Source organism: Mesoplodon densirostris, chromosome 1, assembly GCF_025265405.1.
Source record: "Mesoplodon densirostris isolate mMesDen1 chromosome 1, mMesDen1 primary haplotype, whole genome shotgun sequence".
Lineage (NCBI taxonomy): Eukaryota > Metazoa > Chordata > Mammalia > Artiodactyla > Ziphiidae > Mesoplodon > Mesoplodon densirostris.
The window spans coordinates 26,548,802-26,561,367 of record NC_082661.1 but is presented as its reverse complement, the minus strand read 5'-3'; the positions used below and the strand labels follow the sequence as shown (position 1 = coordinate 26,561,367).

At 57.1% G+C, this 12,566-nt stretch overlaps 1 protein-coding gene across 5 annotated transcripts in view; it reads right to left on the bottom strand.

The window, feature by feature from the left end:
- Positions 1 to 12,566, bottom strand: part of SH3PXD2A (SH3 and PX domains 2A) — a 246,067-nt gene that overhangs the window by 56,334 nt on the left and 177,167 nt on the right. For 2 of the 5 annotated variants that reach the window (XM_060099958.1, XM_060099964.1), the window contains one exon: positions 2,493 to 2,624. In XM_060099958.1, the coding sequence (XP_059955941.1) occupies positions 2,493 to 2,624 (132 nt within the window). Of the gene's footprint in view, positions 1 to 2,492; positions 2,625 to 3,477; positions 3,561 to 7,947; positions 8,110 to 9,446; positions 9,492 to 12,566 lie in introns of those variants that run through there. The other 3 variants (XM_060099983.1, XM_060099968.1, XM_060099975.1) reach the window with 3 other exon arrangements.

The following is a 12,566-nucleotide window of genomic DNA, read 5'->3' as shown; positions in this document are numbered from 1 at the left end:
GAAACCACCCTCACCAGGATCTGCAGTTGGCCCTCTTCCTTGCTCCCCTCCACCCACTTAGTTTCTCTGGTTACGCTGGTTGTACACTCTAGGAGGCCTCCTTGTTCCTGACAGCAACAGACGGTGTGGGTTTGCACCATGGACACAGCACTCCAAGGTCCCCGTGTACATATCTGCTGCTGAGCAGCTGTTTGCATCAAGGGGAGAGACACAAAGCCCAGAGAAGTGGGAAGGCCACATTCAGGGCTCTGTCTACCCCAACACCCAGGGCCCCAAGGAGTCTCCGAGCCACGGAGCCCAGATCTGGGAGGAGGTCATCTACTCCAGGCCCTGTTTCCAAGCAGCCACGAGACTGTCTCCATTTTACAGAAAGGAGTGCTGAGGCCCAGAGGGAGCAAGGGGCTTGAAGTCATCCAGCCGGTACATGGTAGTGGGCAGAATCCTGCTTCTAGAGACGGCAGCTCCCTCAGAGGATCAGTGTACCAGACTGGGCTGCTCTGGGGATTCAGGCCACCTGAGCCCCTCAAACAGCCATCGGGGACTCCTCAGGAGAAGGAGGTGCCTAATACTTTGCAGCCCTGCTACAAAAGCCCCACTTTGTCAAGGCTCTCCCTCCTCCACTCCTAGGCAGGGTCCTGGATGTGGGGTGGGAGGCAAAGGGAAGCAGGGAGTCTGATAACAGGCTGACTGCCTTTTGTGTGGGGTCTCCTCTTCAGCCATCCTGGAGTGGCTGGTACCCAGAGACATGGGGGCTCACTCCTCCTGCTGCTTTAGGGCTATATAGCTGTGCTGGTGACACAAGGCAGAGGGTCCCTAAGCCAGAAGTCTACTTTTGAGCAGCCCTGACCTTATATGGAAAAGCTGACACGCCCTCTTTTGGAGCAAGCCCCAAAACAAACATGTCTCTCTCTCCTCAGTGGGTGTCTCCAATCTCACCATTAGAGAACCCTTCCTTTGGGTCTTGAGGTGCTTAGTGTTCCTAGGGCCAGGCCCCTCTGACAATGCAGCTTGGGTGGGGGCGAGGAGGGGGGGCTGGTACTGTGACAAAGGCTGAAAGCCAAGCGGTGCAGGAAGGAGACCAGTGTGGGCACCTGGGGTGAAGGGCCCAGGCCTTTATGCTCCTGACAGCCACTGCCAACCAGGCACAAGGGCAGAGCCTGACACCTCTGAGGGGCGCGAGCTTTGAAGACTCCAGATCCAAGAGGGCCATGAGTCAGGTCTTTGTCGGCATCACAGCCCTGTTCTCAGGAGAGCACAGCTCTTGAGACTCCTGCAGCAGGAAACTAATCTCACCTCCCCCAGGAGGCCCACTGGGATTTCCTCAGTATCTCTACAGCTACTTGCTGCCTACAGGCATAGGAATCAGGGGCCCAAGAACTGTTCTGTTCTGTTTTTGACTTCGGGTGACTCACTTCCCCTCAATTTTTCTGTGCCTCAGTTATTCTATCTATAGAATGGGCACAGACAGCCTTTGATCTGTCTTCCTGTCAGAGCTTAAAATACTGGAGGGGAATAGAGTGGAACAGGAAAAGAAGAACAGGCCCCTCCCCTCTGGGAGTGTCCTCCAAACGCAGCTCAGAGAGGCTCCAACGCGCCCGCACGGGGGGCCTTCCCCCACAGCAAACCGAAACCAAAACAGAACACCCCAGGAACCAATTCAAGCGCCAGCAGGTCATGAGCAAACTGATGATGGATGTCCTGGGCCAGAGTTCATCCCTGGCTCTGCAGGGGTCACACACGCCTGCACCTCAGACTGACGGACTCGGGCCCTCCTCTCTCCACCTGAGAGACCTCTGCTGCCAAGGGCACTGAGGCCTACTCGGTGAGAACCTTGGAACTGGCAGGCCCCTGGACAGCCAAGACAAAGCCTCAGTTCGCAATGACAGGGCGGCTGCTGCAGGACCCTCCCTGGCCCCAGGACCTGACTTCATCCCCCTGTCTGGGCCCTCTTCCCAGGGCCTGGCAGCCTTCAGCTCAGCAGGGGGCAGTCAGCTCACCGCCCAGACACTAGCCAACCTCCACAGGCCTGGCCTTTCCTCAGACAACCCGCCTGAGGACCCGGGACCCCACAGTGACGTCATGGCCTGCCTTCCCCACCAGCCAGCCGGGTCCTCCCACCCCTGCCTCGTCCCCAGTTTGGAATATGGCCCCAAGGGGGAAGCTGCTGTAGGATGCCCCTGAGCTGGGAGCAACCTCCCCCGGCCTCAGAGGCACAGGGACCCTGAACCTGGGCTGGACAGTCGTGGCCATGCCGCCACCCTGGCCTTGCATTAACACAAGCCAGTTAATTACCCCGAGTGGTGGAGACATTCTTCCACCACCAGGCAAACTGCTGGCCTGCAGCCCAAACCAACAGGGGAAACTTCAGCCTCCTCGGCCCTCTCCCCGCCAGATGGAAATAACGTATAGCTGCAGAGGTGGGGGAGGAGGAGGGGAACAAAAACCAGCCGGGCCCCTCGCCCGAGTGGCCGGCCAGCCAGCTGGGCACTCACCGCTCTCGTTCTTCTCGATGACATCCACCACCTCCCCGGCCTGGAGGCTCAGCTCCGAGTTCTCCTGCTTCTTATAGTTGGACACCACCACGTACTGTTCCAGGATCATGGGCTCGGCGTGGGTGTCGGCACCTGGCGAGGGCAGAAAGCATGCGGTGAGCCAGCGGCCAGCCATGGCCCCGCGGCCGGGGCGCCCCCTGTCCATCGGCCTCGGGGGAGGCTGCTCGGTCGCCAGCGCCGCTCGGAGGGGCCGCCCGCAGCCAGGGCTCGCAGCTCGCCGGGCCCCAAGGACAGGCCATATAGCAGGGCCCCACACCGGCCCGCTGTGCCGCGGGGACCGGGGGACATGGGGAGCCGGGGGCCAGCGGTGGGGGGCGCGGAGGGAGAGACAGAGACGAGACAGAGGCCGAGGGGACTCAGAGGAAAAAGCCTGCGGCCGCGATGAATTAATCACAGCCCGGCACGAGGGAGAGGGAGTCGGAGGAGAGGCCTGGGGCGGACGTGGTCTCTCCGGACCCCTCGGCCGCAGGGGTGCGAGGGGAGGGCGGCAGGCGGGTGGGCGGGAGGGCGGCCCATGGGGGCTGAGGCCGGAGCAGAGGCGAGAGGAAAGGCCAGGCGAGGAGGAGGGCTCGGGCCTCTCCCCAACCCCTGTAAACCCAGAGAAAGAGAGTCAGCAGTCCTCCCCTTGGGCGGGAGAGGGAGAGAGCGGGAGAGGACGGCTCCACGGCAGGCTGGGCCCAGGCGAGAAGTCAAGAGGGTTTGAGGCCGCCAATCACTGGGGTTTACTCGCAGCCCTTAAATAGAAACACATGAGACCCATCGAATGAGGAGCCGGGGGTGGAGGCAGGAGAGGGGGAGGAGGGCCGAGACTGTTTACTTGAAACCCAAGAAGAAAGTCCCAGCGCCAGCCCAGCGCTGGAGAGCCCAGCCCGCCCCCCGCCAACTTTTCCTCAAGTTCAGCTCCACTGCTGCCCCTCGGGCTCACCAAGGCGCGGCCACTGAGCCCACGGGCCTGGTCCCCCGGGGACCAGCCTCAGGCCCGTGCCCCCAGGCCCGCTTCCCGACGGGGCATCGTCCGGCCTGGCTGCCGCCCTCCGGCCACATGGAGACCGTCTCAGCCTCCCTCTGCCTTTAAGCTCTGCTGGGGCTTGTGGTCAGGCTCCCGGAAGCCACCAGCTGCCCTCTCCTGGCAGTTTCAGGAGCTTGAGGGGTCAAAAGGTGGGGCTAAGCGGGAAGAGGGCAGGGAGCGAGCAGCTTCTCTGTCCTGTTTAGCCACTAGACCAGTGCAACGTTTATTAAGCAAACGCCAGGCTGGAAGGTAGACAGATTGGGTGCCCACCTCGGCTTACTGGCTGTGCGGCATTGAATGTGCTGCTGAAAGCTCTCTGCACCTCACTATTACCATCACTAGGGTGCAGTGGGGACTGAGCACCTAAGATAATACATGCCCGGCTAGGAGCTGAAAGGATCCATGAACCAGAGACCCACTGGTCACCTCCTACAGGAAGCCTTCCCAGACGCCCCTCTCCATCTCCCCGGCAAGAGGAATTCCTAGCATACTTCTTAAACTCTGTGTCTATCACCCTATACATCTACCCGTCTCCTGAAAGGCTGGGGGCTTCTTCACGCCACCAGCCTGGCTATAGAAATGGCTGAGAGGGTCCCCAGGCTCCACACGGCCCCCTTGGTGCGTCAGCCTGCAGCTACCTTCCCCACATGCCTGAGTCCCATTTTATCCCCACAACAACCTTGTTACCTTCCCACTTCACAAAAGACACCTCAGAGACCCAGAGAAGACAAGAGGCTTGCCCCAGCTCACACAGTTGCTATGGAGAGAACCAAATTCACTGAGTGTTTTAGGTTCAAGCCCATCTCTCTTTCCATTACAGAACTGCCTCTGCTTTCTGTTTCCAGACATCCCATTCTCCGAGCACGATGATCCTCAACTTGGTCCCACAAGATATGGGGAGCTTCTAAAGTACCCTGATGCCTGAGCCCCATGCCCAGAGATGCAGACTGAATTGGTCTCAGGTATTTTTTAGACACCCCCTCCTCTCCCATGGTTCTCATACACAGCCAGGGTGAGAAATGCTGCTTAGATCTTTGGGTCTTTCTGTGCGGGAGGCTCCATCCAACCTAGGGTGGGGGCGATGGAGGGGAAAGAAACCCACTGCCCCTGGCAATCTTCTCCCATGTGGTGTGGACCCTGCAGCCCCAGCTCAGTCCTTTGGAGACCCAGGAGGGACCCTGTCCCAGCTGAGGCCTGCCACATGGATGTGCACAGGCACTGCCCCAGGCAGCCCATCCGAAGCCAAGATTGTATTTCAGGCCAAAATGCGACCAACAGCTAGGCAGCAGGGCGGGCCTGGCTCTACACTCAGATTGGGCCAGCTTCCGTGCCTACCCCTGCTAGCTGCACAGAGGCAGCGCTGGGCACGGAGCTGACAGAGCCTACCTCCCACTGTGTCCCCGGGGGGCTGGCAGTGAGTGCACCCAGCACAAAAAGGGCCAGCCCCTGCCCTTGTGGGACACAGGGGCTCCTTTTCCAGTTTGTGGGAAAGGCAAACTCAAGATACAAACAGAAGACAGGAGTTCTCCAGCTGGTTAGAGAGCTTCCAAATCCTGAGAGCCCAGATGATGCTGACAATTAATAGCAAGCTTTCATTAGGGCTCACTCGGGACAGCACTACCTAATGCAGACCATATCTGATCCTCAGAACAACCCTGGTGTAGGCCCTTGTTATAGCCCCATGTCACACACAGGCAGACGAAGTAAGGCTCATGAGGCGATTTTCCTAAGGTCACACAGCTGGGATCGAACCCATGTCCTGCTGACACCACTGTTTGTGTCCTGACTTGTGCCCTGGCTGTGGCCTATAGAGAGCCACTGATCCCGAGGAGGGGCCCTGCCTCTTCCCACCCACCCCACATCTGGCAAATAGTTGCTGCTTAATAAAGACTGGAGTGTGGGTTTCTTCTCGACTCTTGTAGCATCTGTTGACCAGACCACAGTGGCCACTGGGGGTAGGCGCTCTGTAACTGTTGGTGAAATGAATGAATGAATGGACAGATAGATGAACAGTGGTTTAACGGCTTGCTCTGAGCCAACATGGATAAACCAGGCAGGGCCTCACCTTCGAAATCTGGGAAAACTAGAGAACTAAATTCTGGAAGGGAGAAAAAGGGGAGCTGGGGAAACAGAGGCAGGGAGAAACAAGGAGTGGTGGGTTTGTGGCCAAGAGCTGCTCGAGAGGATAAGCGGGGTGCTGGGGAATGGAGAGGCATCAGGTCATTTTAATCCAAGCCAAGGAAACCTGAGGCAAGATTTCAAAGGGGAAAAACCCACATACTGCTCCCACCTCCACGCCACCCCTTGGAAATTGGCCTGAGCTTTCTGAAGTCTGACACTCTGGGACACAGGTAGAAAAGTTAAGAAAATGTTCTCCAGGCATTCCAGAGCACAGAAGACAGGCAGTAGCACACAGCCTAGGGGACAGACAGATGGACACACAGACAGACACTCTGTCTTCCTCACTGCCCTCCCCTCCCCCAGCACAAGCTCACGCTCTCTGGCATCTACCTCTTAGGGTGTTGCCTGCCCAGGGCTGCTCGGACGGGCGTGAGCTGGGAGCAGGTATCCAGATGAGAAACCACTCGGCAGGCAGGCCGGTGGGTGATGTCATCCCACAGAGGCTGCTCTGGATCCCCTCCCAGCCAAGGCCTGGAAAATTGGGGGCTGAAGGAGTCAGCCCGAGGGAGGGGGAGATGCAGTGGAGCGAGCCTCCTGTCTTCAGATAGGAAGCATTTGGCAGTGGCATGGAGAAGGGGAGTACTCCTTATAGAGAGAAGAGTCCCTCCCAGATTGGAAGGGGACTTTCTGTCAGGGTCTCATCCATCTCATCTTTGTGCCTTTCTCAGAGCCCCTGGCTGGATCTGCTGGGGCTCTGGTAGTGCCCCAGAGCCCTGCCCCACGCTTGCCTCACACCTGCGTTCCTCTAGCTACCAACTGGATGGACCCCTGGCTCCTGCCTGATCTGGCTGCCAACTTAGGCTTCTAAATGTGGCTTTTGCTAAGTCAATCCACTGCTCCAGCACCTTCACTGGGTCCCTGCTGCCTAAAGAAGAAAGGCCAAATTCAAGCTCAGTCTTTCCTGACAACCTGAGCTCCCCAAGTTCCCTGACACACAACTCCTCTGATCCAGGCAACATTCATTTATCCAACACACATATAGCAAGCACCCACTGTGTGCCAGTCACACTCTTCTATGCTGGTTCTTATGTCCAAGCCTCTGCTTTAGCTGTTCTCCCTGCTTGGAATGCCTTCCCCTTTACCAACCCCAATTCTACCCAACCATCTCTGCCCCTCCAGGAACCATCCAATCACTCAGCTACAGTGCTTGCTCCTGTCATGCACTGGATTTTCTTGTGGAGCACCGCTCCCCAACCAGATCATGTGCTTTAGACAAGAGTCTCCCTGATGAGGGTAGACAGACGCCTCAAGACTGGTGCCATAGGACATGGCACTAGACACAATAATTGCCTGAGAGTCGTGATGCAAAAGCACCAAACTGGAGTCTGAGGGTCTGAAGTCCAGTCCTGCCTTGTCCTTATTAGCTCTGTGACCCTGCAGAGGACACTTAATCTCTCTGAGCTTTAGCTTCCTCATCCATAAACAGGAACAATAACAGTACCTACTTTGTGGGATTGTTCTGAGCATGGTATAAGGTGATGGGGTTAATGCCCTATGTAAACTGTAGACTGTTTATAAAGCAAACAGGAAATGGGAGATTTGGGGAGGAGAGGAAGGGCTTAGGTTCCTCTGAAGCCTCAAAACCAGCAATGCAGGGGCTTCCCTGGTGGCGCAGTGGTTAAGAATCTGCCTGCCAGTGCAGGGAACACAGGTTCGAGCCCTGGTCCAGGAAGATCCCACATGCCACGGAGCAACTAAGCCCGTGAGCCACAATTACTGAGCCTGCGCTCTAGAGCCCGCGAGAGGCTGAGGCTGCGTGCTACAACTACGGAAGCCGTGCTACTGAGGCTGCGTGCTACAACCACGGAAGCCCGCGCGCCTAGAGCCTGTGCTCCACGACAAGAGAAGCCAACGCGATGAGAAGCCCGTACACCTCAACAAACAGTAGCCCCCACTTGCCACAACTAGAGAAAGCCCGCGTGCAGCAATGAAGACCCAATGCAGCCAAAATAAATAAATAAATTTATAAAAAAACAAAAACAAAACCCCAGCACGCAGGTCAGGGCAAGGGCCACAGTTGCCAGGAGAAGCGGCCATGGCTCTGTTCCTTCTCATGCCTTCCTCAGACCCCACCTCCTGGTAGGCAGCGAGAATTTGCCAGCTGGAGAGCCATATCAGAACCCCCAGGGCCCACTTATGGATGGATGCCAGCCCAAGCAGCCTGAGGCCCCTTATCTACAAGGATCCCCAGCATCAGCCTCTTACCTCTGAGTTTCCAGTCTCACTGAACTTGCCAACATTCCAGATGGGGAAACCAAGGCCGGCCCAGAGAGACGTGGCGACTCGCCCAGGACTCCGGCCCTGGTCTGGCGGTTTCGCCCAGCCCACATGGCCTCCCCTCAGGCTCTCTCTCCAAACAGCTGGGCTCATCCTGAGAAGCCAAGCCCTACGGTGGCTCCCATCCCAGGCTCCCCACGCTCTCCATGGCCCCCCAAACCCTGGGTGTCCCACCAAGGTCCCTTCAGTCTCTCACAACTGATTCCTCCCAGGCCAGCCTCAGCCTGCCGGCCTCTCCATAGGCCCTCGGGCAGCCAGGCTATACGTTTGGTGAATAAAATGTATTGTTGTGGGCCAAGTGGGCTCTGGCTCACTGTCTCGGGAGAGGGAAAAAAGGGACGGGAGCCCAATGATTAGCTCAGGCCGAGGCCCTCGTCACAGGCAACACGAGAAGGATGACTGCGAGGGGCTTGGGACAGGCAAGAGGTCCTCTGCCTGCTGCCTTCTCCTCTGCCCGCCCGCCCAGGCTGTTCACCTCCCGTTTCCTGCCTACGGCTGTGAGGGGAGGGGCTGGTCCAAACCCCTCCCCTCAACCTCTGACCTTTCCGTTTTGTCCCCCAACCCCGACCCTCACCTCTGCTCTCAGGTTTGGGCTGGGGAAGGAGGGCCAGGTGGCACTTGCAAAAATGGAGGGGCTTCTAGAAGTCCCTTCTGGAAATCCCTTCCCTCTACCTGACACCATCTCCATCTAACAGCTGAGAACACTGCTATCCAGGTTTTCCTACCATTGTCCAGTAAAACCAAGGCTAAAGGTAAGCCTCTGACCTCTGTCCCAGCTCTGCCCGGACACAGAGCACAAGCCCAAGTCCCTGAGGGCTATGGGTGCCCAGGAAGCCCAAGGTCCAGGAGCCCCGAGACCAGAGGCAGGTCCCAGCTCTGGATCCCTGGGGCATGGGGGCTGTGACTTCATCACAGTTACAAGACTCCCCACCCCCCTACCCACCACTGCCCCAGCTGGGGTGTTGGAGGCTTCAGCTCTCTGCCTCGGGTTAACAGCCTGAAGGGAGACTAATCATCTTCAGCTGGCCCATCTCACAGGGGTGGAAGGTGATGGGAGCCTCACCACCACCTGAGCACTTTCTGTGCACCAGACTCCCAGTGAGATGCTACCGCATCCGCTTAGGGAGGCTAGAGGGGTTACGTAACCGGAGACCAGGACGTGGCAGAGCCGGGATTTAACCCCACACATCCCGGGCCCGGGGTGCATGTGCTGACACACTGTGCTGCGTGGTCACCACCCATCCAAGGGCTCCAAGGCTGGATCTGGGACCTAAAAAGGGTTGAAAGGAAGGCAGAGGGGACGGCCGAGAAGACGCCAGCATGCTGACAAAGAGCTGCTACACATCACAGGGCACCGGCTCCGTGGGCCTGCATGCCAGGGACACACATGTTCACACACATGCACTCACATGCACACCAGGCAGTACCTGTCACGTTCTTCTTAGGAGACTCAGCCCAGCTGGAGAGCCACACTTCCGAGTCCCCCGAGAGCAAGCAGCAGCAGGAGAGAAGAGAATCAGAGGAGAAGAGAGAACCGTTAGGCAGGCAGGAGGTCCACCGGGCCGAGTGGTTGCCGGCTCGGAGTCAGGCCGCTGGGGCGGAAGGCGGGGGAGGGGAGGGGAAGGGAGGGGAAGGGAGGGGAAGGGAGGGGAAGGGAGGGGAGGAGGAGGGAGGGGAGGGGAGGGAAGGGAGGGGAGGAGAGGCGAGTGATTTCCTGGCCCTGGAAGTGCTGCTGGGCGTGGGCCTGAGTGATTACAGAGGAGCTGGGACACTGCTGGCCAGGACGGGGATAATGAGGTGTCTGCAAAACACAGGAATCCTCTGGAGCACAGAGAATCCTACACGCTGGGCCTGGAACAGGGCCTGTGGGTTATCGCTGCCCTGGAGAAGGCAGCCTGGACCTTCCTCTCTGGCCATGTGGGTGGCTGGCCCTGATCCTCACCAGGCCAGCACGCTCAGCAGCCTGGGCCTGGAACCTTAAACGTCAGGTTGGGGAGCCCAAGGCCAGTCTCCAGCCACCACACCACTGGGCCTCAATGTCTTGTCCAGCCCTTACCCCAGCCCTAAGCATTGAGGAAGAGAGACAGGGCCTGGCAAAATGGAAGGAAGCCTCATTTAAAAAAAGTCTCACACCCCAACTCCAACCCAGAAGAACGGGGACCTTTAGTGACCAGAAGAAACGAGGGTTCTCGTCCAGGCTCAGACAGCCATGTGTGATCTGGGCCTCAGGTTCCTCATCTGTGAAATGAGGTTAAAAGTTGTCTTCCTGCCGAGAGGGAGGAACAATGTCAAAGCACCTAAAACAACTTAAGATCATGAGATGTGATACAGTAACGTCAGGAGGCAAAAAGCTCTTAGCCTAATCAATGGTGTGGACATTTCTAGAATATCAGAGGGTCAACACGTAATGCTGACAGTTTACCTACAGTGAACAGTGGCTCATTTACACCCAGGTCCTTGAGCTGGGTACACACCTTTTGCCCCATTTTACAGGGGTGGAATCTGAGCTTAGACAGGGGAGGAACTGGCCCAAGTTCCCATGAGGCCAGAGTAGCAGAGCCAGAAATGGAACCAGGTCTGGGACACCCCAACTGGTGCTTCCTCTGCTGAACTGCTCACTGCCTCCAAAGGAGAACAGCGTTGGCTACAGTGGCTACAGTGAGAAGGAAACGTGGAGATGCAAGTCTGAGAGGCAAACCCTTGGGCTGCTTGCCTGGTGTTGGCCAGGAGAGCGGCCTGATAGATAGTAATGGTAATCATCACAGCAGCAACATTTATACAGCATCTACTGTACACCAAGCATTGTGCTGAGTACTTACATATAGTAACTCATCTGTTTTTCATAATAAACCTACAGTGATAAGGAACTCCTTCCATTTTGCAGGTGAAGACTATGAACCAGAGGTTAAGTAACTTAGTCCAGGTCACGCAGCTAGTACAGTGTTCATCTCTTGTGGTGACACAGGCTTCAGGCCTCAGTCTGATGCCACTCACCATTTAAAGCACCTAACTCTCCCTCGCTCAGCAAGCCACCTTCCAATTGCAGGCTGGCTCACCATGTAGACCTGGGAGGCCTGGCCCTTCCAGAGCTCACTGTAAACCAACAGAGTGGGGATCCGCTGGAGAGGTGTGGCGCGGCCTCTGGAGTCTGTCTGGATTCAAATCCAGGCTCTGCCCCTTTGATAAAGTTACTTAACCTCTCTGAACCTCTTCCCTCCGCATATCCCATGAGCTTGGTTCAATCAGCTCTGGGGGGCAGCAGGAAAATCAGGCTCTTGGAGTTGCAAGGACGAGAACCAGATGGCATTTCAATACTATATGCATCCAGAAAATGCTGGCACACAGAGGTGCTTCCCACAGACATGGGTCAGCTGGAATTGGGGGTAAAGGGACTCTGGGGGACTACACCCACAGACAAGCAACCTGTGGCCAGAGTCTCTGACCAGGCCTAGCAGCCAGAAGCCTCCTGGGACAGCAGGAACCATGCTGGCCCAGCTTTCATGCCCTGGCAGGGCCGAGACAAAGCAGACACACTCCGAGGCTTTCAACTGCTGTGGCTGAGGTGAGGGGGTCTCGGTTCAGAATGTGGGGCTTCATTGTCTGGTGCCAGATATTGCTGGGGTTATGACTTCTTGATGCTGTGCCCCAAATGTGGCCAAGTGGCTGCCACCCAGCAAGGCCATCCTAACGCCCCTGGGCAGGCCTAACGCCAGACCCATCCCAACACCATCTGGCCGTACCCAGCCCTGGGCTGAGCCAACTAAGAGGTTGCCCACACCTCTCTCCATTTCTGCTGGCTTCGTTACTTTGTACACTTTGCTTTGGGTTCTTTGGAAGGAAATGTTTTGGGAAGTGCTAATGTCCGTCAGTGAGCCAAGGGAATTCATTTGGCCTGGGCCTGGAGGACCCAGGAAGATGTGTTCTGCTAAAACAGGGGTCGACGGACTTCCTGTGAAGGGCCAGAGAGTCAATATTTTAGGCTTTGTGGGCCACGTGGTCTCTGTCGAGACTACTTACCTCTGCTGTTACAATCCGTAGAGGGATGAATGAGCTGTGTGCCAATAAAACTTTACTTACAAAACCACATGGTGGCGTCTTCCCTGGTGGCACAGTGGTTAAGAGTCCGCCTGCCAATGCAGGGGACACGGGTTCGAGCCCTGGTCTGGGAAGATCCCACATGCTGCTGCGGAGCAACTGAACCCGTGCACCACAACTACTAAGCCTGTGCGCCACAACTACTGAAGCCCATGCACCCATGCTCCGCAACAAGAGAAGCCGCCGCAATGAGAAGCCCACGCACACAAACGAAGAGTAGCCCCCTCCTGCCGCAACTAGAGAAAGCCCGCGCGCAGCAATGGAGACCCAACGCAGCCAAAAATAAATTAATTAAATAAAATTTTAAAAAACCACATGGTGGGCTGGGCTTGGCCTGTGGGCAGTGGTTTGCCAGACCCAAGGCTGGGAGATGAGATTGTCAGAGAAGGGGAACTGCTCCAGAGAAGTGGAGGCTGTTGGCCCATGTGGACTAAATGCTCCCGAGGCCTTTG